A 27154-nucleotide genomic window follows, 5' to 3' on the forward strand; every position below is an offset into this window, starting at 1 on the left:
ATTTTAATTTTAATTTAAAATCATTTCACTGTTTATTTATACAGTATAACTCAACAGTAAATACTCAAGTAACTCTTTCTGTCGAGTTGAGTTGTTTTGTTTCAATGATTGACGTACACAAGTAAATACCCAGTTATTCCCTCTCACACTCAAGGGTATTTTTGTAAAAGCACATATCCCTGAACTCTTTAATCAATCATCACTAGTATGGATTCCCAATCTCGTCTTCTCATCATTTCGCCCCATCGAAACTGAAATAAAAAAAATCTACGCAATTCTGGAAGATAACTCTGTCTGATCGACGAATTACTGGAACCGGCTGCCAGCTAATTGGATCTCTGTAACCAAACAAACAAACACTATCATCACAATGTCATCGACTTTCAGCGGCGACGAAACTGCTCCCTTCTTTGGCTTCCTTGGAGCCGCCGCCGCTCTCGTATTCTCTTGTAATTCCTCTCTCTCACTTTTTATTTTCTCATCAAATATTGTAGGATTCTGTTCGTCATAAATATAATTTGTTGCTTTCTAACAGGACAAAAAAAAAAAAGGAAAGAAGAAATGATAATTTTTCTTTAAGAAATCATATCGTTTGTAAGCTTTCGATTGTTTGTTGTTGATTTTAGTTCTTGGATGATTCTAATAGGCATGGGTGCGGCATATGGAACAGCTAAGAGTGGGGTTGGAGTTGCTTCAATGGGAGTGATGAGGCCTGAGCTTGTTATGAAATCGATTGTTCCAGTGGTTATGGCTGGAGTGTTGGGGATTTACGGGTTGATTATAGCTGTTATTATTAGTACGGGAATTAACCCCAAAGCAAAATCTTATTATCTGTTTGATGGCTATGCACATTTGTCGTCAGGCCTTGCTTGCGGGCTTGCTGGCCTATCTGCCGGGATGGCCATTGGCATTGTTGGTGATGCTGGAGTTAGGTAATGCGATGTTGGTTTGCTTGTGTGTGTGTGCGCGCTTTTTTTACTATATTTTTTTATAAGATATGCCGTTTATGAGTTAATAGAAGTCCAAAATATCAATTTCTTCTCTTGGCTTGGATGAAGCAAAACAAATTAGATGGGATTTAACAATGTTCCCTGAGATTTGGCTGACATACAAGCAAATCCATTGGTTCAAGGTTTGCCAACCTTTGCTTATATATAGTGATAGAAATCCCCTACTAAATTAAGTGATACTTTTTGTTAGATACCCTACCAATATTCAATCAATCAACAGTAAGCACGCCCAAACACAACAATTGAAATGAAGAAAATGACAATTTTATTGATAAATGGGGGTTCAATATTTCCAATAAGTGGATAAATTGATAATTCGAGGAGCCGAGACCTCCCAATTCCAACCATTCAAGGCGTCAAAAACCTCTCAAATCAGCCGAAAAGGCTGCCCACAACCATAGTTGCCTAAATCCTAATCTTTTCCTTTTCTTCATCTCCCATTCATTCCAGTATTTGTTGCTTTTGTTCTCGTCGTTGTAGTTCTTCATAATGGTTGATGAGATCTTTTGTTTGCTCAAAATTTTACTGGCAAAGAAATATCATTCTGTTCGTAATAACCACCCATTGGAATCTGTGCTGGTAAATGCATGCAACTCTTGTAGTCGTCCATGTTCTAGTTACTTCACCTAAGGAGATGGACTGGATTTCTGTAGTTGGGTTTTGTCGAAATTAGTCGATTTTCCACTGGACCTTGTTGATATACCATTTTGACCTTTTGTTGGGTTTGGGGCGTCATTGAATTCTATTGATTTACCATTTTAGACCTTTGATGGTTTCTGTAGGTCCACCGTCAATGATCCTTGATCCATCAGAATTTCTCCATGACACAAGTTCTGATTTGAGGAGTCCGATAGCCCCTCAAATCATGCACACCTAAAAGTTCTTTTTCATTAGCAAAACAACTTCATTCCTTGGCAGTAAAATCTGGGTGTTCCTCATATAATTTCATTTGTAGCCATCTTCTCAACATGTACTCCATATTTGGGCAAATTCAAAACGTTGCTACTTTGTCTGGAATCATGCCCAAGAAAAATATCATGTCTTGTAACATTTTGATCGACACTTACATGCAAAGTGGTGATTTGGAAAGTGTTTGAAAAGGATTCGAAGATGTGTCGTAGAAAAATAGTGCCATGTGGAATGTGATAGTTGCGAGCTAGGTTCAATTTGAGTTTAATAAGGAGGGTTTGAGATTGTTAAGTAAAAGACATCAAGAAGAATTTTGGTTGATGGGTTTACTCTAGGTAGTGTTTTGAGGGGGTTTGGGATAGTTGTCGCTGTGATCAATCAGGTGGCTGACTTGGTTGTGCCCAATGAAGGAATAAAAGGATTGAATATTAGGAATTGGGTTTTTTGTATTCTTTAGGAAGGTAGGTTGTTCTGCTCTAGGGTTAGCTTGGGCTAATTGTGTGGATTTAAGGTTGTGTTTGTCTAGGAATGAGGAATATGTTGGTGAAGAAAATTAGATGGTAAATGGTGGTGTTGAAGATTTTGCTAGAAGGGGGATAGGAAAGCAACTGTGTGTTGTTTTCGCACTTCATTTTTCAACAACCACCGAGGCATTAGAAGTGGTAATCCCTGGTGGGAATCCTTAGATAGTTGATTACGTTCAACTTAACATAGATTTAATTCTGGAGCATTTGGTAGCACATGAGTGAAGTCTATGATACTGCATTGGAACTGATAAGAAGTTTCAAATTCACTTAACTCTTTTGAAGTCGTTGTTGCAAGTGAATGAATCTTCTTTAAAGAATTCCATATAGACCTTGATCAAGTAGTCAATTTTTTTTTTTGAAAAATATGGGACCTTCAGAAGCAATTCTTTTCAGCCTTAAAAGAGGTGACTCGTTGGTTAAGTTTTTAAAAGAAAGTAAAGTTGATTTGCATTTTACCTTAAGTCATTTTGTAAAAGCACTAGAAGTGGCAATGCTTCTCATAGTTTACATGACATATGGATGCATAGAAGGAGGTGGTTTTTCTGGTATTATGCTAATTCTTTGCAGTCGGTTCCTTGTCATCCCATGGCTTTTTGCTCCTTATATTTTCAATCCATCTAGTTTCAGATGGAAAAACTTATCCGAAGACTTGGAGCTGATGCTATTACCTGAGAATGTCCTAGATACTCGCTACCATTGGTATATTGGAGTGGTTGATTAAATGGGTTGGATTATTGGATTTAGAGAATACTTGGGAGGGTGCTAAAATAATCAAAGAACAGTTTTCTGACCTTCACCTTGAGGACAAGGTGATACCTTGGGGGGTCTATGTTAGCACACCAGCCTTCATGAAGAATGTTGTGGGGACCACTACTGGAAATTGGGGCATGAAGAATGCCATGTGGACCTATTGGGTGTGGAGGGGGTAAAGTTTGTTGTGAAAAGGGCATTATAAGCAGTTGAGACGGAGAGAAAAAAGGGGGAGATTGTTTTGCCTTGTGGGCAGCCTTTGGCTGAGGGGGAAGCCTCCAGCTCCTCGAATTGGCGGAACTATCCAATTTCCTTTTCAGGTCTGTCTTTCATGTTATTCTGGTTGTAGCAGTGAATGTGTACGAGTTGTAATCTTGCTGATTTATAAATAATGACCAGTATCTTCAGTACTAGTTGTTTGCTGTGTTTTACTGAACTCTGCAGGTGGGAATCTATTACTTCCCCTTTAATGTTATAAAATTAATCAGAAACCTTGTTGTTGGGTAGTATCTGCATTGTTATTTCCAAACCAAGCCAGTTTTTCTGTGTTTAAGGTGACTGAAATATACCTCTATTAGGCTGAAATTATTCATGTCAGTGGATTCAATTATATTAGTGGATGAGGTTAAAGTGCAATTTGTTTTAATTATTTGCTGATAAGTTGTTCAACTTGTACTTTATTGAATGTTTGGTTGTCAAAGGCTTGAAGATAATGAGCTTTATGCTTTCTAGGCATGTTATTTTACAATATTTTACATTTAATTGATGTTTTAGATTCAAACACCCTTCTTTGTTTAAGTATTAATGCTGCTTTTATTATGGGAACACTGTAAATTTGCTGGGATTCATCACTTCCCCACTTGCCCTTCTTTTTCCATTATTATAACTTTATGTTTTCATTGTCATGTTGCAGTTACCTCATGATTCCTTTGCTAATTTTCTTGCATATCCATACTTATTTGATTGATTGCTGTCTGTTTTTTAAGTTCTTTAGACTTTTCTTAGATAATAGTGTTGCTGAACTTGTTATCGGATATACATTATTAGAGCATTACATTTTTTCTGTGAAATTGGGGACTTCAAATTCTGTGGCTATTCAGCCTGTTTTTCTTTTTCATTTTTGTTTCAATTTTGGTCACTGCTTATTTTACTGCTTTTAGACATTACTTCCTTTGTAGTTGTGTTTAAAGTTGTAGGTGTGGTTGGATTGCTGTTTTGGTTGTAGGCTGTTGATTAGAATTAAGTTGAATGCTTCTATCACACTGATGAGAATCTCTTGCATTGTTGGGATTTTTTCAGGGCTAATGCACAGCAGCCTAAGTTGTTTGTGGGAATGATTCTCATCCTCATTTTTGCTGAAGCTCTTGCTCTCTATGGACTCATCGTGGGGATCATCCTGTCATCCCGGGCAGGTCAATCTCGGGCAGATTAGCAGTTCAAGTCAGTGATTTCGTGATGTGCATCTAGTTTGATTCAAAATTGGAGCTGTACCAGTCAAAGTCGAAGTTGATTGAGTTCGAGTTATCCTTCTATTTATTTCTGAATTATATATGGTTTAGTTGATAAACTCTTGTATATGTTGGATCTGGTTCGCTAATATGGAATTGTACTCTTTTGTGACATGCTTTTTCCTCTGGTTATTTGAGGAATATATGTTGAGCCTGGAATAACCAAATTCTGTTTGACTTGACTTTCTCTGTTCCGTACGCCAAGTATGCATCCATATAGTATTGTTGATTGAGTCCATGCTTTTGTGAACCAATATTATGTTTAGATACAAATTAGATTTAGGTGCCTTAATGGATGTTTTGTTTTTAATGAATGATGGCAGATTCTATTTGAGGTGTTGAACTTGGATGCTACTCTGACTGGCTTTATATGATGAATGTATTTACCATCGTATGTGTGTGTGTGGATATAACCCCCTGTTTATGATCGTCATCTCTATTCTAACAAAATAATCCACTGCATGCATCAGTATCTTCCTTCACTTCGATGGATTTCAGTTTTAGCTTTTATTAGTTGTCTTTTTCAACTTTTGACAGGACACTTTTCTTCCTCGGAACCCATCCTGGAGTTCTCTCGTCTACTCAGAAGATCCAAAATCTAGTGTATGAATAGATCTAAAATCTAGTGGATTTCAGTTTTCGCATTTCAGTGTGTGCATGAATGTAAGTGGAGACTGTCTTGCCTGTACATGTTTTTTAAGTGGCCTGTGTTGGTTGCTGATTCTTGACTTCCTACAAGAAGGTTTAAATTTCCTATGTCTGCTGTTGTTTTTTAGGCTACCGATAGGGTAAAGTGTTTTGTGTGTTGAAAATTTTCCTCTATACTCAGAGCATAGAATAATTGTATATTCTAAATTCTGTGTAAAGCATGTTCAGGGTAACAACCTTTTAGGAAAATACGTTGCCCCACTTGAATGAGAACACCATTGCTCATTATCAATAAATACCAAATGGAGCATTCTGTGAGACTCAGATCAGCTGCAACTCAAGTGATCTTAAGTTGAGATCCCCGATAATAAAAATTCATTTCCGAGCGGGGTTTGATCAAATCAGCTGCGTCTTCTTTAGTTATGGCTCAAATCAGTTATTTATATGAATAATAATATACATATATATTTTTAATATACAATTTGAGTGTAGATGATGTATTATCATTTAATTAAGTATTATTTTATCTTTAATTTAAAATCATCTAATTATATGATAATATTTTATTTATTTATCTAAATTGTATATAAAAAATATGTGTATATAGTTTTATTGTATTTAGATTCAGACAATATTTCGAAAGAAATTAGGGGTTTATTACAAGTTACAGTCACCTAATCCCAACAAGAAGTTAAACAAATCTAAAATCGAGACAGAAAGATATTGATTAAAGAAACAATGAAGAAGACAAAAAAAAGAATCAAAAGTTGCAGCCACAGCAGAGGAAGAAGAGGCAAACAGTAAAGGCAAGAAAATTGGCTTATACAATGTACATTACTTCGAAGCTGAACCCTAAGTCGCACACTATCTTAATTTGAAAATCGAGGCGTTTCCGTTTGAAAGCTTTTGAGATTTTCCACGACCACAGCTACATCCAGTTCTCTTTGCCCACAACTTTCTTCAACGACTAACTGCTCTCTTTGCTCATAATTTTCTTTAATGATCAAGTTTTCTTCAATGCTGCCATTAACAACACAACATTGATCTCAAACACTCTCTCTCTCCCGACTATGCTTTCCCTTCATCCATCTCTTTTTTTCCTCGCTTTGTTTTTGTGTATGCATAGAATTGTGAATAAAATGATGCTTTTGAAGGAGAAGAAGAAAGAAAAGAGATGAAGATGAGAGGAACAAAAAAATTGTTTGCGTCAACAGATGCGGGAGGAACTGCAATTGATATCGGAATCGATCAGGTACATTTCAAGTAATTCCGAGTAGGAAGTTGTCTACAGAGGTTCTGGTTTCAGTTCTTAAATCTTAGGAATTGCTCGATTTTAATTTTGATTTCGATCCATAAAGTATCCGGATCTGATCATATCTACTTAATTAATAATATCACTTTAAGAGGAAACACTTATAAAAATGTTAATACATTCTTATAAGAAGGAATCTGAGGTATAACATTCTTATCGTCCATCACTAGAGAGAAAGTGTGGATGATGTTGTAATTGCAACAATATTTCTCTAGTATTGTTAGATGAAGCTAAGCAGTTTCATCTTATGAATTACAACAATTTTTAACAAGGAAGACAATATTGTAACCTATACGATTAGAGTATTTGATAATCCACGAACCTTGAACAAAGTCTTTTATCTAAAACCTCTTGGAAACATTTACTCATTCAATGATGTTGTGTCTCCAGGGTAGAGAAATATTGTAAAAACCCTAGATAGGGCTACGTCCCAAGGAGCGACTTTTAAAAAACATTCAAGGTTAGTTAAAAATGTTATTTCATTTTTTTTTTTTACAAGAATGCTAAGTTTAACATCTTTGAAGAAGTGTTTCCTCTTCAAGTGATATTATCAATTAACTAGATGTGTTCAAGTGCTAAAAAAGTAGGTATCAGAATCAAAACCAGAATTGACGGTTTCCCTATATCGAAGAACCAAAACCAAATTTTGTGTAATCCTTAATTGTTGCTATGCATGCCCCTCCCAAGTCATGGAATACACAAGAATATCATTGATAAAGACAACGATAAAACTATCGAGGCAATCTTAGAATAATCTATTCATAAGATCAATGAAGACTACTAGAGCATTCATCAACCTAAAAGACATTACCACAAACTCATATTCTATATCATGTGAAAAATATACTCTTCGAACATCCCTCTTGGCAATGTGGACCTAATGATACCCTGATCTGAAATTTATCTTGGAAAACATTAAAACTTCCTTAAGTTGATTAAATAAATCATCTATTCTCAATAATAGGTATTTATTCTTTATAGTCACCTTATTCAACTCTTTATAATCTATATATATATGTATTGACCTATTATTCTTTTTCAAAAATAGGATTGATGTATCCTGAGATGAGTAGATAGATCTAATAAAACCACTATCTAATAACTTTTACAGTTGTTTCTTTAATTTTTGAAAATCGATTGAAACCATTATGTACGGTGCTTTGAAGATCGACATTGTACCTAGGGCTAACTCATTATTGAACTCCACTTTTCTCTATTGTACTAACCCTGACAGACTATCAATGAAAACATCTTGAAATTCACCCACTATCAAAGTCTCCCCAAACCTAGGACTATCTCATTTAATCTATTCATTATATGTGTTGGATAACTCGTATAACTTTTACTCAGTAGCTTCCATGTCTTGACAACTCTAATCATCATGCTCAAAACTCATCCCTCTCCAAAAATGAACTGATCATTGTTATCTAAACTAAATTGAATCTTCCTCCCTTGTAATAAATTTCTGCCAATTACTTATTTAGGAAATCAATACTGAGAATCACATCAAAATTTGACATCTCTTAAACACTATAAGGTCAACTACCAATTCTGGATCTCCCAGAACTATTGTCTCATTCGACAACAGATAACTGCTAAAATCTCAATCACCATCAGACATTTCTATAGAAATCTGTGTGACTGGTGGTCTCTAATCCTAGTCTCTGGATTATCTGTCATGCAATGAAATTGTGAATTGCACCAAAATCTATAAAAGAATATAAAAGACAAGAATGAAATAATAATTTACCTAACACTTTTGATGGTTTTGGTGTTGGCCTATATATGAGAATAAGAGGTCAATAATTTAGTAAAACGTGGAAACAAACAAGACACTCAAATGGGCGTGACAGTCTTGATGAAGAAAAAGATTTGTTATACGTTTTTTTTTTCATTAATATTATTACTTTAAAATTTTCTATCTTTTGAATAATTAAATTATGTAGCAGATTGTGTTCGATTAGTGCAAACATTTATCTCAAATTGTTATATATTTCTTTTAAATAATATTATACATATCTATTTTAAGTATATATATATATATATATATGAATGATTGAATATTATTTTATTCTTAATTTAAAATCATCTAATCATGTGATGACGTATATAAATGTATATATATTTGTATACTCAAAACAAGTATACATACTTTCATTGATTATTTTCTAAATTGCTATATTTTCACAAATCCAATATTTTGATGTAGTGTTTTCCAAATCCAATATCTTCAGTTCCCAAATTTTTGTCTTTTAAATATACCTAACAGTTCATGTCATCGAGTCATGTTTGTATTGTATCATTTTGGATTTTATGTTAAAGATCTTCAACTCTAACTTGATCTAAACTAAAATTGTGGCGAAATGTTTTAGTCATAACCCAACCCTATAACATTCGAATTGACACAAAATTATTTATTATTTTTATTGTTTTAATTTTTTCATCAAATTACTTCAACTTATAATTAATAAAATATATAATATAACATTTTGTTTTATTGACAAATACTCTAAAAATTTATGTACTAAGACTTTCAAAACATGTTAATAATCTGACTAACCAAATTAAATTCTTACTACTTAATAATAAAATAAAATATTTAAATAAAAATAAACAATAATATTAATAATTATTATTAAACAAAAATACAATTATATACGATCAGTAAAAATTTCAAATTTTTACTATAAAGATATAACATATAATTATAATGTGAATAAAACTTTCAAAAAACAAATTTATAATCAGACTAACTAAATCAAATTTTTTCTACTTAATAATAAATTAAAAATAAATAATAATATGAGTAATTATAATTATATAAAGATATAAATTATACAATCTATTAATGTAATATTTTTTCAAAATATTCGTGTTAATTCGGATCTTATCGAATTACTTTCGTGTGAACTTTAACACTATCCGATTTAATTTTAAATTGTGTTAGATTGCCCAAAATAAATTTAGTATAAAAAAACTCAATTCTAATCTAATATTTTTTATATCATATCATATCAGATTATCAGATTGAGTTGAAAATTGTCAGCTTTACTTTTGAATACTTAAACGCCGGGTGTGTTAATTTGTTCAAACTTCAAACATTTATGAGTTAGGGCCAATCCCAAACTCAATAATTTACTCCATAGTCTTCACTTTGAAATATTGAACCATGTGAGGTAATGGATATTTGATTTGTGCAACCATTTTCTACCAGACTAATTAATTTACTTGATAGTCTTAATTGCGCTTGTAAATTTCTATTAATTTGTTACATCATCATGCACCTTAAAAAATCAAAATAGAAATCATATATTCAATGACCTGCGTACAGGTTATGGTCGCATGGAAGTAGTACATACACGTATCAATTTAGATCGATTTTATATGATGTCAAGTGGAAAAATTAAATTGCAGAGATTTCCAGTTATCTTCAAGCTTGTAAGGCCATGTCGCAAGAACAAGAAGTGGGCAAACTAGCCATCAGGCTTGCAAACGCCGCGATCCTTCCGATGGTGATGAAATCAGCCATCGAGCTCAACCTCATAGACATCATCTTTGCCTCTGGCGACGGCGTTTTCCTCTCACCTTCCGACATCGCAAGTATGCTCCCCACCAAGAACCCTGAGGCGCCCGTTTTGCTCGACCGCATGCTACGGCTCTTGGCCAGCTATGATATACTCAAGTGCTCGGTTAGAAAAGGAGAGAATGGACGAGTTGAAAGATTGTATAGTGCTGCACCCATTTGCAAGTTCTTTGTTAAGAATGAAGATGAAGGATCGGTTGCTAGTTTGTTGCAGTTGCAACACGACAAGATCACCATGGAAGGCTGGTACTTTTCATTTCTAATATCTAGAATTTAATAATTGTTTTGTTTCAGAGTTTAGTTAAAATTTGGTTAATATAATATGTTTAATTTCAGGTATCATCTAACTGATACACTGCTCGAAGGTGGAACCCCTTTTAATAGGGCAAAAGGAATGAGTTCTGCTTTTGAATACATCGAAAAGGATCCAAAGCACCACCAGTTATTTAACAAAGCAATGTCAAATAACACTACCTTGATCATGAAGAAGATGGTTGATGTTTACAAAGGATTTGAAGGCGTCAAAGTATTAGTAGACGTGGGTGGTGGAATTGGGACTAATCTTGGCACCATCACTTCTAAGTATCGTTACATTAAAGGCATTAATTTTGATTTACCACATGTTGTAGCTCATGCACCTCCAATAGCAGGTATATATTCCTAATCCTACTCATTTATGGCTGCCCTTGTAGAAGCAATTTTCAGTAGTATAATTTCTAATGCTGACAAACTTGATTGAGTCAGTGATTTGTATAATTTCGATTAATTTGTGAATCTTCTAATAATACTCATAACAAAATACGATAACTTTTGGATAAGGTATATATATGACTTCTCTGTTTTACAAATAAAACTTAACCCTTTATTTATAATAAGTTTATTAAATACTCCCATTAAAAACTTAATAAACTTCATCAACCCATCCTTATAACCCTCATTAAATTATCATATATAAAGTGTAATAATAGGCAGCTTCATAAGCCAACACTTACAACACTAATTAAATAACCATGTATAAAGTGTAATGAGTCTACATAATGCTCATAAAAAACCGATTTTGGACTATACATTTAGTTGATTTTATTTTTATCAAATAAATGTATGCCCACATAAAAAAAAAAATTTCAACAAGCCTTTCTTTATTTGCTCGTTAGATGATAATAGGATGTTGTCGATATGTGTAGGTGTTGAGCATGTTGGAGGAGATATGTTCACAAATATTCCAAAAGGTGATGCCATTTTCTTAAAGGTACGCGTGTTAAATAGTTTAATCTTCTTATGTGCATATATACACACACACGCGAGAATGTGGATGTTTTGCTGATACATACAGATGAAAGTTATCTGCAGACGGTTCTACATGATTGGGGTGATGAAGACTGCTTGAAAATTCTCAAGAAATGTTGTGAAGCTCTTCCAAGCCCTGGAAAAGTTATCATTGTTGAAGTGATTGTTCCTGAGATTCCTGAAAACAGTGTTTCATCAAACATTGCCTGCGAACTAGATCTGTTAATGATGATTGTGCACCCAGGAGGAAGAGAGAGGACCCTTAAAGAGTTTGAGGCATTAGCTTCGGAATCCGGATTTTCCACGTGTGAAATTATATGCTCTGTATACAACATCTGGGTTTTGGAGTTCCACAAATGAGCACATCAATTCTGAAGGCTTGGGGTTCATTGTTATGTAATAAAATAAGAGATTTGTTTCAAAAATACAATGAAGGACCCTGTGAGCGTGATTTTCTACCATAAATATAATATTTATTTTGTTATGTAAACTACTAAACTCTGCTCTGTCAAGCAACAAGTTATTACAAATAGAACTAGACTTTGGAAAGCGTTTTAATTTTTTTTATTTTTCAGTAAATTGAAAAAATGAAAATGACAAGACACATTCCACCCTTTCCTTTCCTAACTTTTTTAAGTAATAACTTTTTAAATTAAAAAATGAAAAAGTTTGGAAGAGATTCTAATTTATTTTGAGAGAGAAGTGAAGACTTTTCTATTTAGGCCAAAGGATTGCCACCCAAGTTTTTGGTGACATGGTAAATATGTACTTGCTTAGATAAAAATTCTAAATACTCACTTAAGTTTTAGTTTGTTAAGATACATTTACAAATTTTCTATTGAGATTAAAGGATAAAATCGTATTTTATTAATAATATTAAAATAATTAAAATTGTATCTTATTTTTTCTCTTATTTAGAAAATTAATAATTTTTTCTAGATTAAGTTTTGAAAAATTTACTTTTCCTTCAAAGATACCAAACTTGAAATAGACCACTTTCTCTAATAAACAAACGAGAACAAATAAGACAAAGTTGTTCAGAGGATGACTTCTAAGCGATACTTCATTGTTTATATTGGACGATATGCATTGTCTTCATTAGATGACGTTTCGTCGTCCAACAATGTATCACACTGGTTGCAACTGGTCGGACGGAGGTGAAGAATAAATTTAAAAATTTGGGAGAGAGTCACTTTTCAAAATTCATGTATAAAGATAAAATATTAATTTTTAAAACTTGAAAAAGAAAAAAAATATTATTTTCTTTAAATCTAGGATGAAGTATTAATTTTTTAATATTATTTTTAAATAATAATTCTATCATCTCATATATAAGACAAATTTAATTATAATTTATAGATAAAAAAATGTTTAAATTTTTTATTATTATAAATATATTTTAAAATTGAACTAACCCTTATGTATGAGAAATAATCCTCCAACCTTGTATTTATTATTCATCATGTTTGTCAAGTCCAAAGCCCATGACATGACTAAAAACTCTTCAAGCCTGCTTTTGCAGGCAAGCCCGTGTGCTTTTGAAGGTGTTATCATTTTATTTTTTAATTATTATAATTGTTATTATTTTTATTGGCCCAACATACAAGTGGTACCCCTGATTTTGGCATGATCGTGGGTCGTGTTCATATGGATCATACCCTAAAAAAAAGGATTTAGGTCAAGTGACTGACAAACCCAACCCTTAACATGTCTAAGGATGTAAGTTTTTCACCACCTACCATCATTTGTCTAAAGAATGGTCAAATAGCTATGTCCCAACCAAACTTTACTAAAATTATTTCCACCCTTTTGAGTTTAAAATTTTTATTTTTCACTAAATTATTAAATTTATTAATAAAATCTTTGAGATAACAACAATAAAAAATATTAAACTATCATCTTTTTTCAAATAAAATGATCGAACTTTTCTTTTTTATCAAGAAGATTGAATTTTCTGATTTTTCCTTAAAAAGGAGCAAATTTATACTATTTTCTATTAAAAGTGTTAAACAATTAACTGAATTCAAATAACATTAAATAAGAATAATGTGATAGTTTTTCTATTAAAAATATTAAAACAAATAATTTGTATGCTACGAAGACGTTTACAACTCACAAAAACCTTAAATTATACTTTTTTTCAAAATTTATTTTCACAAAAGTCACATAACATACACATAATAAACAAAACTTATCCGAAATAAGCTGAACACAACTAAATTTAATTTTTTTATATTAATTTTTTTAAGTTTAAAGCTTGAAGTTTATTTATTATTTGGGTTTAAATTTTTGAACAATCATTGAAAAGATTAATTTATTTATATTTCAATAAAACATTATTTTGATTAAAAATGCAAATGAATAAAATACACTTAAAAAATAAAAAGCAATGTTATGTATGTGTATTATGAGAATCAATTTAGTAAATAATAATAATATATTATCATATAATTGAGTATTATTTTTATTTTTATTTTAAATTTATTCAATCACACGGTATCACATTATCATTGATAGTCAAATTGATATTCATCATAAGTGCTCATAGTTTTATTATAAAATAAAAAGAAACAAAGTTTAAAATCAATAAACATTATTTTGATTAAAAGCATTATTACGTGTATATATTATTAAATATATAATTTAATAAAACATTAATATGTTACCCTATAGTTAAAAATTGTATGATTTTAATTTAAAATTATTTAATTAGATATTACCTTATTTATGATTTTGTGTTTAAAAGTGAATTAGTTGGGTTTTTGATTTGACAATCCATAAATTTAATATTTATCATAAGATGAGTTAAGAAATGTTTTGTCATTTTATTTTTTTAATTAATGAAATTATATATATTTAAAAATATCTACATATAATATTAAAATTAGATTTGAATCAAATTTATTTAAGCTTAGATTTGACCAAGCATGAAACTAATTCGACTCCAAGCCTATATAGTATTGTTTTTTTTTAATTTACTAAAATATCAAAAATCAAAATAAATTATATTCACATATTTTTAAATAAAGATAAAATAATATATAATAACATGATGATATATCACGTTGTATAACAACACAAATATTAGATTTGTTGTATAAAGTTACACTAACGGAGCCCTCCAAAGTATTTTTTAACCAATCCCTTATTTTTATAACATAACAATGGACTCCCTGGAATTCAAACCTTTATTACTGGTCACACACATGAAGCAGAAAACAGAGAGAACGACTGCTTTTATTATCGAGAAGGCTTCAGAATTAGTGTGCTCATTTGTGGAACTCCAAAACCCAGCTGTTGTATGCAGAGCATATAACTTCACACCTGGAAAATCCGGATTCCAAAGCTAATGCCTCAAACTCTTTAAGTGTCCGCTCTCTTCCTCCTGGGTGCACAATCATCATCAAGAGATCTAGTTCGCAGGCAATGTTTGATGAAACATTATTTTCAGGAATCTCAGGAACATTCACTTCTACAACGAGTACTTTTCCAGAGTTTGGAAGAGCTTCACAACATTTCTTGAGAATTTTCGAGCAGTCTTCATCACCCCAATCATGTAGAACTGTCTGCAAATAACTTTCATCTATGTGTATCAGCAAAACAACCACACACTAGCATATATATATATATATATACACACACACACATATGAAGATTAAGCTATTTAACGCAGCACGTACCTTTAAGAAAATGGCGTCACCTTTTGGAATATTTGTGAACATATCTCCTCCAACATGCTCAACACCTACACAGCGCCAACATCTTATTATCATCTGATAAACAAATAGAGAAAGGGTTGTTGAAACTTTTTTATGTGGGCATATGTTGATTATAGTTTTATTTGATAAAAATATAATCGGGTAAATATATGATCCAATATTAGTTTTTATAGGTATCATGTAATCATATTGTAAAGATCAATTTCACTTTATATATATAGTCCGCCAAAAGTTAATTGACTTTTAAAGAGAAAGTCTAATAAATTTATTATAATTAAAGGGTTTTTGGTCATTCTAAAACATAGAAATTATATATGTATCCCATCCAAAAATTATTCCATTTTATTTTGAGTGTTGCTGGAAAGGAAGATCGATTCATAGATTAATAGTCGATCGATAAAGTTGTTGTATAAAGTCAATTTCTCCTTTAAATGGCTCGATTAGGTTTATCTAAAACTCTATCAATCCAATTATAATATTTTATAAGCTTAAATAAGAGATTATTGGAATTGATTAGAAATTACAGTGTTCAAAATTGCTTTAGGCAATTTTTTTTTTTCTACAAGGGTAGCCATAAATGAGCAGAATTAGGAATACATACCTGATATTGGAGGTGCATGAGCTACAACATGTGGTAAATCAAAGTTTATGCCTTTAATGTAAGGATACTTAGAAGTGATGGTGCCAAGATTAGCACCAATTCCACCACCCACGTCTACTAATACTTTGACGCCTTCAAATCCTTTGTAAACATCAACCATCTTCTTCATGATCAAAGTAGTGTTGTTTGACATTGCTTTGTTAAATAACTGGTGATGGATTGGGTCCTTTTCCATGTATTCAAAAGCAGATCTCATTCCATGTGCTCTATTGAAAGGGCTTCCACCTTCAAGCACGGTATCGGTTAGATGATACCTGAAAAACATATTCAATTATCCAAATTTTAACTCGACGCTCAAACAAAACAATTATTAAATTTTAGATTTCAAAAATGAGACGTACCAGCCTTCCATGGTGACCTTGTCGTGCAACAACTGCAACAAACTAGCAACCGAGCCTCCATCTTCATTGTTCACAAAGAACTTGCAAATGGGTGCAACACCGTACAATCTTTTAACTTGTCCATTCTCTTCTCTTCTAACCGAGCATTTGAGTATATCATAGCTAGCCAAGAGTCGTAGCATGCGGTCGAGCAAAATGGGAGCGTCAGGGTTCTTGGTGGGGAGCATACTCGCGATGTCGGAAGGTGAAAGGAAAACGCCATCACCAGAGGCAAAGATGATATCTATGAGGTTCAGCTCGATGGCTGATTTCATCACCATGGGAAGGACCGCGCCGTTTGCTAACCTGATGGCTAGCTTGCCCACTTCTTGTTCCTGCGACATGGCCATTCAAGTTTGAAGATATGTAATTGGAAATCTCTTCACTTGATATCATAAGATATCTATCTACATTCATATATATACTACTTGCGTATGGGAATATATGCATTAAATTTATACAACTTGATAGACTAATTTACATGCATTCAAAGAGTCAAGACTATTGAATAAATTATTTAGTCTGGTCATAAATGTTGGCACAAATTAATGGGCATTGCGTTATATGGATCTTATTATTCAAAGGATAACGATTCTAGAATGTGAAGACTATCAAGTAAACTGTTGAGTTTAACCGTAACTCGGTAAATTTTTTAAGCATAACAAAATTAATTATTCAAAAGGCAGAAATTTGGAAAGCTCTAGTGGAACCAAGATTTTTGTAAAAGAGAGGTCTTTGCATAAGCAGGATTAAAGTCGAATTGATTCAAGCTTGATTTTAAGTTCGATTTAAATGAGTTGAACTGGAATTGGAGTTCTAACTCTTGAGTGGCTCATTTTCCCCTTATAAAAAATATTGTTCATTTTGCAACAATATTATTCAATTTATACTGATATTATTCATTCTTATGATAATACTATTTATCCCACTGACAACACTGCTCACTTTGTCAAGTTCTTTAATAATATTGTATACTAACTCTAACGAACTCAATCTCAAGCTTAAGCTATGGCTTTGGGATTTAAACTATGTATTATACCATTTGAAACATCCACCAAACTTTATTTGGAAGATAGTGATAACTTTGAATATCCTTCATTGAGGCCTAATTCGAATTGGCTCTTGTACAAACTTAACTTTGAACATCACTATCTGAGGATAGTGATGTTGTATACTAACTCAAATTCAAACTTATCTTATAAATTTAAATCAAGTTCAAATTATCCCTTGTATAAACTCAATTTTACTCAAATACACTATCATATCCTCAATCGATTTGGTTATTGTTTATCAATCAACACATATGTTGTTTTGAAATTTTGGCAAAAATCAATGCTCAGTTCGTCACATGATTTTATTATTCCAAGGACAAGATTTTAGAAAGTGAAGACCACGTGGAGGGAATTATTGAGTTTCGCTCATAAATGTTTGACCAAATCAATATACTTGACCGGCGTCACAAAATTTAATTATTTAAAAGACAGAAATTTGGAAACTGTGAGTAATTGGATTTCGAGAACACCACGTCACATTATTTAATTGTTCCAAGTATATTTAGAAAGTTATATTTAACAATTTGAGATAGACGTTTGCACAAGTCAAAACACAATCCACGACATTTACAACTTCTCAATTCTCAATTCAAACTTCTGACAGTCTAATTTCCCAACTCCATACTTCACTCATCTCACATTATTAAGAATCCCATTTTAATTCTGAATGGCTTTCATCCATTGAACGATGTTCCAAGTCAGCATTCTAACCTGTTGAATCAATTGTAGTCATTTGTGGAACTCCAAAACCCAGCTGCTGTATAAGGAGCACATGACTTCACAGCTGGAAAATCCGGATTTCATGATCAAGATAGTGCAGTTTTACATAGCCTAATTGAACACCGGGTTGAACCTTTGATCCGCTTCTGGGTATTCATATGTCTGTTGAACAGAATTCTCTAGAGTTAGGCAATCAACAAATGTACTAAAGCCTGGTTTAGACACAGGATTAGTGCTGGATTATGGCCATTGATTGTAAATTAAAGGTTTTATGCTTTTATTTCATCCAATTAAGCAGAATTTCTACACTGAACTCAACGTTGCTTCACTGCAAATTCTATTACTCAATTATTTTAGACAATCAAAAGTAGCTTCTTGATCACTGACACAAGCAATTAACACATGGTACTAGAAACTGGGACTTCTGTTCAGTATTCCGAAGATTTAAGTATTAGCTTTTGCAGAACTCCATAACCCAGCTGTTGTATGCATTGCATATGACTTCACAGCCAGAAAATCCAGATCTCACAGTTAATGCCTCGAACTCCCTTTGAGTCCTCTCTTTTCCTCCTGGGTTCTGCGCCAGCATAAAAAGATCTTGCTCAAACACAATATGTGATGAAACATTATTCACAGGAAGAATTGATTCCGCGATGATCACTTAGCCAGAGTTTGGAAGAGCTTCATAACAATTCTCGAGAAGTTTCAAGCAATGTTCATCACTCCAGTCGTGTAGTATCCACTGCAAATTTCAATCCGTTATACAAAGAAACAACTAGAAAGAAATTTCCATCTCACCAGATTAACATCAAGGACAAAAGGTTACCTTCATGAAAATGGCATCCCCTTTCGGAACGCTCACAAACATATCCCAACCCACATGTTCTACACCTGCACCACACCACCAGAAACCTTTCAGTTAGTCATAATATTTACTCTCAGCCCCTTTCCGTATGATTTTTGGTGCATCATTTACAGAACACAAACATCAAGAGAATTCTTGTATTATCATTGACCACTGGATTTTAATCAGAATGACTGATTTAATGATAATATCTAAATTGTATACCATCTCCCATTTGATGCATTATGAAAGATCCTGTTTATTAAAAGATGTAGACTGTAACTAAAACTGGTACCTGAATACGAGGGTGCATCAGCTAAAACATGAGGTAAATCATAATTAATGCCTTTAATGTGAGGATACTTAGAAGTGATGATATTAAGAGTGACACCAATTCCACCTCCAACATCAACCAGCACTTTCAACCCTTCAAATCCTCTATAAATATCAAGAATTTACTTGATGATCAAGGTAGTGTGGTTTGACATTGCCTGATTAAACACCCAGTTGACCCTTTGATCTGTAGCCGGGTATTCAAATGCATTCATCCCATATGCCCTGTCGAACGGGATTCCCCCTTCTAGTATAACATCATTCAAGTGAAACCTGATAACCAAATTAAATCAACAAAATGTCCTGAATTCGCCACTACGTAGAAAATAAAAAGCTTTAATCTAATTTATTTACATTAATCATTGAAACTGCTAATTATCAGCACATTTACATAAGGGAACAAGTAGAGGAGTCAAAATGACAGAGTTTCTGTGAATTTAATAATCTAATAATGTATATGCATAAATGCTAAGGCTTAATCGAAATTCGCTTCTGTAACAATTTTGATGCAAAAAAATAATTAATTTAAAATAATTGAAGAAAAGGATGTACCAGCTCTCCATGAAACCCTTGTCGTGGTATAACAAGAACAAAGGAGCAACGGAGCCTCCATCTGGATTCTTAACAAGAAACTTGCAAATGGGTGCGGCACCATACACTCTCTCAACTTCGCCATTCTCTCCGGTTCTGACGGAGCACTTGAGTACATCGTAGCTGGCCAAGAGCCGTAGCATGCGATCGAGCAAGATGGGTGCGTCGGGGTTGTTGGTAGCAATCCTGGTGGCTATCTCCGAAGTCGAGAGGAAGACACCGTCGGTAGAGGCGGCGATGATGTCAACTAGGTTGAGCTCGAGGGCTGATTTGAGGACCATGGGAAGAACCACGGCATTTGCTAACCTGATGACTAGCTTGCCCACTTCTTCTTCCTCTCGAGCTTGCGACATTTTGTTTAGTGATTAAAGCGGAAGGGATGTAACAGTGAAGATGAGAATCACAGTGAAGATGAGAATCAGCGATGGAGTGTCTTTTCTCTCTCAGGCTCCAGGCCTTCAAACATAACATGACTTACGTCCTTAGTTGACTCAAAATTTTTTATATTAATATAATAAGTTAAATGATTTTTATATCCTTTTATTAAATTATTAATAAAATAAAAATACTCTTTTACCAATTTCACAGGCAATAAGGATGATATAATATCATATAAATAAAAATATATATATTATAAGGTATATCAAATTAATGTTATATAGTAGATATATCATTTCAATATGATACGTGTCTTATATATAATACATATTATCGATACAGATTGATATATTTTTTAAAGAAAATTGTGATATGATAGAGGTGTATATTAAAAATTTTAAAATTTTAAATATATTTGTGATGTTTTCTAAAATGATGACGTGTTAATTATATATTTTTATTATTTTATTTTTTAAAATTTGCATCATACAATAAGATACTTAATATATTATACAAAAAATTAAGTTTTCGATACACGATATGATATATAATTCAATTACCATATGCAACTTTTCTTCCACGTCTTCACGTGTCTTCACTTCACCTTCATTTTGTATTTTCTTCGAAACTAAATCTCTCTTCATTTGATCTTCCTAAGCTTGAGTTCACTTGATCTTTTTAAGCTCAAGTTTCATGTTGATTGACCGAATAAATTTGTAAATAAATTTTTAAAATTTTAAAATATTATACTTACACTCTTATAATTTTTTTTAGTTTTTAATATAGAAAATAATTAATAAATATATAAGTTAACAAAGTTTAGATATAATTTTTTTTATAAAATATGGAAAAAATACAATTTTTGAGCTAAACTTGAACCAAATTTTTGTCTTGAGATTCTACTTACCCAACGAAATTGAGTTTATTATGTGACTCAACTCGATTGCATCCCTAATTGAAACCAATTCTCTTACAAAGTAAACCATCTTCACTCAATATCATCAACAACAACAAACATACCATTATCGTTGCATTAAAATATTCTCTTCTCAAACTAAATACTTTTTTTTTTCCTTCTTGTATCATTCCTTCAATTTGTGGAAGATAGGGAAACTGGACAATTTCTAGGGTCCTTTTCCCTTATCATATCTCTGTCTCCTTGCAAGGAACTAACAATCAATTAACTAGAAAATTTATCTCAAATCCTATAAAATTAACAAATATTATTGGCGACCATATATATCAACAGTCAACCTGACTGTGATGAGTACACGAAACATTTCATCAATTTCTCAAATTTAAAATCATTTTTTCTTCGCTTTGTTTTTGTGTATGTATAGAATTGTGAATAAAATGATGCTTTTGAAGGAGAAGAAGAAAGAAAAGAGATGGAGATGAGAGGAGCAAAAAAATTGTTTGTGTAAACAAATGCGAGAGGAACCGCAACTAATATCGGAATCAATCAGGTACATTTCAGGTAATTCCAGGTAGGAAGTTATCTACAGAGATTCTAGTTTCAGTTCTCAAATCTTAGGAATTGCTTGATTTTGATTTTGATTTCGATTCGTAGAGTACCCGAACCTGATCATATCTACTTAATTAATAATATCACTTTAAGAGGAAACACTTATACAAAGATGTTAATACATTCTTATAAGAAGGAATCTGAGATATAACATTCTTATCGTCCATCACTAGAGAAAAAGTGTGGATGATGTTGTAATTGCAACAATATTTCTCTAGTATTGTTAGATGAATCTAAGCAGTTTCATCTTATGAATTACAACAATTTTTAACAAGGAAGACAATATTGTAACCTATACTATTAGAGTATTGGATAATCCACGAACCTTGAACAAAGTCTTTTATCTAAAACCTCTTGGAAACATTTTCTCATTCAATGATGTTGCGTCTCTAGGGTAGTGAAATGTTGTAAAAACCCTAGATAGGGCTACGTACCAAGGAGCTATTTTTAAAAAACATTCAAGGTTATTTAAAAATGTCATACTTCATATTCCTTTTTACAATAATGCTAAGTTTAACATCTTTGAAGAAGTTTTTCCTCTTCAAGTGATATTATCAATTAACTAGATTTGTTCAAATGATAAAAAAGTAGGTATCAAAATCAAAACCAGAATTGACAATTTCTTAATATTGAAGAACCAAAACCAATTTCTGTGTAATTCTTAATTGTTGCTATGCATGCCCCTTCCAAGTCATGGAATATGCAAGAATATTATTTTGATAAAGACAACGATGAAATTATCGAGACAATCTTAGAATAATCTATTTATAAGATCCATGAAGACTACTAGAGCATTCGTCAACCCAAAAGACATTGTCACAAACTCATATTCTATATCATGTGAAAAATATAGTCTTTGAACATCCCTCTTGGGAACGTGGACCTAATCATATCCCGATCTCAAATTTATCTTGGAAAACATTAAAACTTCCTTAAATTGATTAAGTAAATCATCTATTCTAGATAGTAGGTATTTATTCTTTATAGTCACTTTATTCAACTCTTTATAATCTATGTATATATGTATTGACCTATCATTCTTTTTCAAAAATAGGATTGATGTATCCCGAGATGAGTGGATAGATCTAATAAAACCACTATCTAATAACTCTTACAGTTATTTCTTTAATTCTTGAAGTTCGATTGGGACCATTATATACAGTGTTTTGGAGATCGACATTGTATCTAGGGCTAACTCATTATTGAACTCCATTTTTCTCTATTGTACTAACCCTGACAGGCTATCAAGGAAAACATCTTGAAATTCACACACCATCAAAGTCTCCCCAAACCCAGGACTATCTCATTTAATCTATTTATTATATGCGCCGGATAACTCGTATAACTTTTACTCAGTAGCTTCCATGTCTTGACACCTCTAATCATCATACTCAAAACTCAACCGTCTCCAAAAGTGAATTGATCATTGTTATCTAAACTAAATCGAATCTTCTTCCTCTTGCAATAAATTTCTGCCAATTACTTATTTAGGAAATCAATACTGAGAATCACATCAAAATTTGACATCTCTCAAACACTATAAGGTCAACTACCAATTCTGGATCTCCTAGAACTATTGTCTCATTTGATAACAGATGACTGCTAAAATCTCAATTACCACAAGACATTTCTACAGAAATCAGTGTCACTGGTGGTCTCTAATCCTAGTCTCTAGACTATCTATCATGCAATGAAATTGTGAGTTGCACCAAAATCTATCAATGAATATAAAAGACAAAAATGAAATAATAATTTACCTAACACTTTTGATGGTTTGGCGTTGGCCTATATCTGAGAATAAGAGGTCAATAATTTAGTAAAACGTGGAAACAAACAAGACTCTCAAATGGGCGTGACAGTCTTGATGAAGAAAAGATTTGTTATACGTTTTTTTTTTTCATTAATATTATTACTTTAAAATTTTCTATCTTTTGAATAATTAAATTATGTAGCGGATTGTGTTCGATTAGTGCAAACATTTATCTCAAATTGTTATATATTTCTTTTAAATAATATTATATATATATATTTTAAGTATATAAATATATATGTGTGTATATATATATATATATTATCATATGATTGAATATTACTTTATTCTTAATTTAAAATCATCTAATCATGTGATGACATATATAAATGTATATATATTTGTATACTCAAAACAAGTATACATACTTTTATTGATTATTTTCTAAATTGCTATATTTTCAAAAATCCAATATTTTGATGTAGTGTTTTCCAAATCCAATATCTTCAGTTCCCAAATTTTTGTCTTTTAAATATACCTAACAGTTCATGTCATCGAGTCATGTTTGTATTGTATCATTTTGGATTTTATGTTAAAGATCTTCAACTCTAACTTGATCTAAACTAAAATTGTGGCGAAATGTTTTAGTCATAACCCAACCCTATAACATTCGAATTGACACAAAATTATTTATTATTTTTATTGTTTTAATTTTTTCATCAAATTACTTCACCTTATAATTAATAAAATATATAATATAACATTTTGTTTTATTGACAAATACTCTAAAAATTTATGTACTAAGACTTTCAAAACATGTTAATAATCTGACTAACCAAATTAAATTCTTACTACTTAATGATAAAATAAAATAAAATATTTAAATAAAAATAAACAATAATATTAATAATTATTATTAAACAAAGATACAATTATATACGATTGGTAAAAATTTCAAATTTTTACTATAAAGATATAACATATAATTATAATGTGAATAAAACTTTCAAAAAACAAATTTATAATCAGACTAACTAAATCAAATTTTTTCTACTTAATAATAAATTAAAAATAAATAATAATATGAGTAATTATAATTATATAAAGATATAAATTATACAATCTATTAATGTAATATTTTTTCAAAATATTTGTGTTAATTCGGATCTTATCGAATTACTTTCGTGTGAACCTTAACACTATCCGATTTAATTTTAAATTGTGTTAGATTGCCCAAAATAAATTTAGTATAAAAAAACTCAATTCTAATCTAATATTTTTTATATCATATCATATCAGATTATCAGATTGAGTTGAAAATTGCCAGCTTTACTTTTGAATACTTAAACGCCGGGTGTGTTAATTTGTTCAAACTTCAAACATTTATGAGTTAGGGCCAATCCCAAACTCAATAATTTACTCCATAGTCTTCACTTTGAAATATTGAACCATGTGAGGTAATGGATATTTGATTTGTGCAACCATTTTCTACCAGACTAATTAATTTACTTGATAGTCTTAATTGCGCTTGTAAATTTCTATTAATTTGTTACATCATCATGCACCTTAAAAAATCAAAATAGAAATCATATATTCAATGACCTGCGTACAGGTTATGGTCGCATGGAAGTAGTACATACACGTATCAATTTAGATCGATTTTATATGATGTCAAGTGGAAAAATTAAATTGCAGAGATTTCCAGTTATCTTCAAGCTTGTAAGGCCATGTCGCAAGAACAAGAAGTGGGCAAACTAGCCATCAGGCTTGCAAACGCCGCGATCCTTCCGATGGTGATGAAATCAGCCATCGAGCTCAACCTCATAGACATCATCTTTGCCTCTGGCGACAGCGTTTTCCTCTCACCTTCCGACATCGCAAGTATGCTCCCCACCAAGAACCCTGAGGCGCCCGTTTTGCTCGACCGCATGCTACGGCTCTTGGCCAGCTATGATATACTCAAGTGCTCGGTTAGAAAAGGAGAGAATGGACGAGTTGAAAGATTGTACGGTGCTGCACCCATTTGCAAGTTTTTTGTTAAGAATGAAGATGGAGGATCGGTTGCCAGTTTGTTGCAGTTGCAACACGACAAGGTCACCATGGAAGGCTGGTACTTTTCATTTCTGAAATCTAGAATTTAATAATTGTTTTATTTCAGAGTTGAGTTAAAATTTGGTTAATATAATATGTTTAATTTCAGGTATCATCTAACTGATACAGTGCTCGAAGGTGGAACCCCTTTCAACAGGGCAAAAGGAATGAGTTCTGCTTTTGAATACATCGAAAAGGATCCAAAGCACCACCAGTTATTCAACAAAGCAATGTCAAATAACACTACCTTGATCATGAAGAAGATGGTTGATGTTTACAAAGGATTTGAAGGAGTCAAAGTATTAGTAGACGTGGGTGGTGGAATTGGGACTAATCTTGGCACCATCACTTCTAAGCATCCTTACATTAAAGGCATTAATTTTGATTTACCACATGTTGTAGCTCATGCACCTCCAATAGCAGGTATATATTCCTAACCCTACTCATTTATGGCTGCCCTTGTAGAAGCTATTTTCAGTAGTATAATTTCTAATGAATTCTAATAATACTCATAACAAAATACGATAACTTTTGGATGAGGTATATATATGACTTCTCTGTTTTGCAAATAAGACTTAACTCTTTATTTATAATAAGTTTATTAAATACTCCCATTAAAAACTTAATAAACTTCATCAACCCATCCTTATAACTCTCATTAAATTATCATATATAAAGTGTAATAATAGGCAGCTTCATAAGCCAACACTTACAACACTAATTAAATAACTATGTATAAAGTGTAATGAGCCTACATAAAGCTCATAAAAAACCGATTTTGGACTATACATTTAGTTGCTTTTATTTTTATCAAATAAATGTATGCCCACGTAAAAAAAAATTTCAACAAGCCTTTCCTTATTTGCTCATTAGATGATAATAAGATGTTGTCGATATGTGTAGGTGTTGAGCATGTTGGAGGAGATATGTTCACAAATATTCCAAAAGGTGATGCCATTTTCTTAAAGGTACGTGTGTTAAATAGTTTAATCTTCTTATGTGCATATATACACACACACGCGAGAATGTGGATGTTTTGCTGATACATACAGATGAAAGTTATCTGCAGACGGTTCTACATGATTGGGGTGATGAAGACTGCTTGAAAATTCTCAAGAAATGTTGTGAAGCTCTTCCAAGCCCTGGAAAAGTTATCATTGTTGAAGTGATTGTTCCTGAGATTCCTGAAAACAGTGTTTCATCAAACATTGCCTGCGAACTAGATCTGTTAATGATGATTGTGCACCCAGGAGGAAGAGAGAGGACCCTTAAAGAGTTTGAGGCATTAGCTTCGGAATCCGGATTTTCCAGGTGTGAAATTATATGCTCTGTATACAACATCTGGGTTTTGGAGTTCCACAAATGAGCACATTAATTCTGAAGGCTTGGAGTTCATTGTTATGTAATAAAATAAGAGATTTGTTTCAAAAATACAATGAAGGACCCTGTGAACGTGATTTTCTACCATAAATATAATATTTATTTTGTTATGTAAGCTACTAAACTCTGCTCTGTCAAGCAACAAGTTATTACAAATAGAACTAGAGACTTTGGAAAGCGTTTTAATTTTTTTTAT

General features: G+C 32.1%; 4 protein-coding genes and 1 pseudogene across 4 annotated transcripts; 3 read left to right on the top strand and 2 right to left on the bottom strand.

Moving 5' to 3' along the window:
* Positions 1 to 207: 207 nt before the first annotated feature.
* Positions 208 to 4886, top strand: LOC123229241 (V-type proton ATPase 16 kDa proteolipid subunit). The gene is made up of 3 exons (XM_044654904.1): positions 208 to 449; positions 647 to 932; positions 4496 to 4886. The coding sequence occupies exons 1-3, from the start codon at positions 371 to 373 to the stop codon at positions 4626 to 4628; spliced, it is 498 nt and encodes a 165-aa protein (XP_044510839.1). The 5' UTR covers positions 208 to 370; the 3' UTR covers positions 4629 to 4886.
* A 5158-nt stretch (positions 4887 to 10044) lies between these two features.
* On the top strand, positions 10045 to 11985 carry LOC123230013 (caffeic acid 3-O-methyltransferase-like). The gene is made up of 4 exons (XM_044656104.1): positions 10045 to 10493; positions 10584 to 10897; positions 11432 to 11496; positions 11598 to 11985. Exons 1-4 carry the CDS (start codon positions 10111 to 10113, stop codon positions 11892 to 11894), a joined length of 1059 nt encoding a protein of 352 aa, XP_044512039.1. The 5' UTR covers positions 10045 to 10110; the 3' UTR covers positions 11895 to 11985.
* Positions 11986 to 14523: 2538 nt separating this feature from the next.
* Positions 14524 to 16669, bottom strand: LOC123230022 (caffeic acid 3-O-methyltransferase-like). Its single transcript, XM_044656115.1, has 4 exons — positions 16256 to 16669; positions 15855 to 16168; positions 15215 to 15279; positions 14524 to 15100 (listed from the first exon to the last, which is right to left on the bottom strand). The coding sequence occupies exons 1-4, from the start codon at positions 16642 to 16644 to the stop codon at positions 14804 to 14806; spliced, it is 1065 nt and encodes a 354-aa protein (XP_044512050.1). The 5' UTR covers positions 16645 to 16669; the 3' UTR covers positions 14524 to 14803.
* Positions 16670 to 18323: 1654 nt separating this feature from the next.
* LOC123228973 lies at positions 18324 to 20205 on the bottom strand (annotated as a pseudogene).
* Positions 20206 to 25148: 4943 nt separating this feature from the next.
* LOC123228974 (caffeic acid 3-O-methyltransferase-like) lies at positions 25149 to 27065 on the top strand. The gene is made up of 4 exons (XM_044654509.1): positions 25149 to 25597; positions 25688 to 26001; positions 26482 to 26546; positions 26648 to 27065. The coding sequence occupies exons 1-4, from the start codon at positions 25215 to 25217 to the stop codon at positions 26942 to 26944; spliced, it is 1059 nt and encodes a 352-aa protein (XP_044510444.1). The 5' UTR covers positions 25149 to 25214; the 3' UTR covers positions 26945 to 27065.
* Positions 27066 to 27154: the final 89 nt, after the last annotated feature.

This window comes from Mangifera indica, chromosome 11 (assembly GCF_011075055.1).
Source record: "Mangifera indica cultivar Alphonso chromosome 11, CATAS_Mindica_2.1, whole genome shotgun sequence".
In the NCBI taxonomy this organism is placed as follows: Eukaryota; Viridiplantae; Streptophyta; class Magnoliopsida; order Sapindales; family Anacardiaceae; genus Mangifera; species Mangifera indica.

Coding starts and splice junctions, on each gene's coding strand:
- LOC123229241 (XM_044654904.1), top strand. CDS start 371: ATGTCATCGACTTTCAGCGGCGACGAAACTGCTCCCTTCTTTGGCTTC. Junction 450..646: donor CGCCGCTCTCGTATTCTCTT/GTAATTCCTCTC, acceptor TGATTCTAATAG/GCATGGGTGCGGCATATGGA. Junction 933..4,495: donor GTTGGTGATGCTGGAGTTAG/GTAATGCGATGT, acceptor GGATTTTTTCAG/GGCTAATGCACAGCAGCCTA.
- LOC123230013 (XM_044656104.1), top strand. CDS start 10,111: ATGTCGCAAGAACAAGAAGTGGGCAAACTAGCCATCAGGCTTGCAAAC. Junction 10,494..10,583: donor AAGATCACCATGGAAGGCTG/GTACTTTTCATT, acceptor GTTTAATTTCAG/GTATCATCTAACTGATACAC. Junction 11,497..11,597: donor GTGATGCCATTTTCTTAAAG/GTACGCGTGTTA, acceptor AGTTATCTGCAG/ACGGTTCTACATGATTGGGG.
- LOC123230022 (XM_044656115.1), bottom strand. CDS start 16,644: ATGGCCATGTCGCAGGAACAAGAAGTGGGCAAGCTAGCCATCAGGTTA. Junction 15,280..15,854: donor TCATGCACCTCCAATATCAG/GTATGTATTCCT, acceptor GGCGCTGTGTAG/GTGTTGAGCATGTTGGAGGA. Junction 15,101..15,214: donor GTGACGCCATTTTCTTAAAG/GTACGTGCTGCG, acceptor AGTTATTTGCAG/ACAGTTCTACATGATTGGGG.
- LOC123228974 (XM_044654509.1), top strand. CDS start 25,215: ATGTCGCAAGAACAAGAAGTGGGCAAACTAGCCATCAGGCTTGCAAAC. Junction 25,598..25,687: donor AAGGTCACCATGGAAGGCTG/GTACTTTTCATT, acceptor GTTTAATTTCAG/GTATCATCTAACTGATACAG. Junction 26,547..26,647: donor GTGATGCCATTTTCTTAAAG/GTACGTGTGTTA, acceptor AGTTATCTGCAG/ACGGTTCTACATGATTGGGG.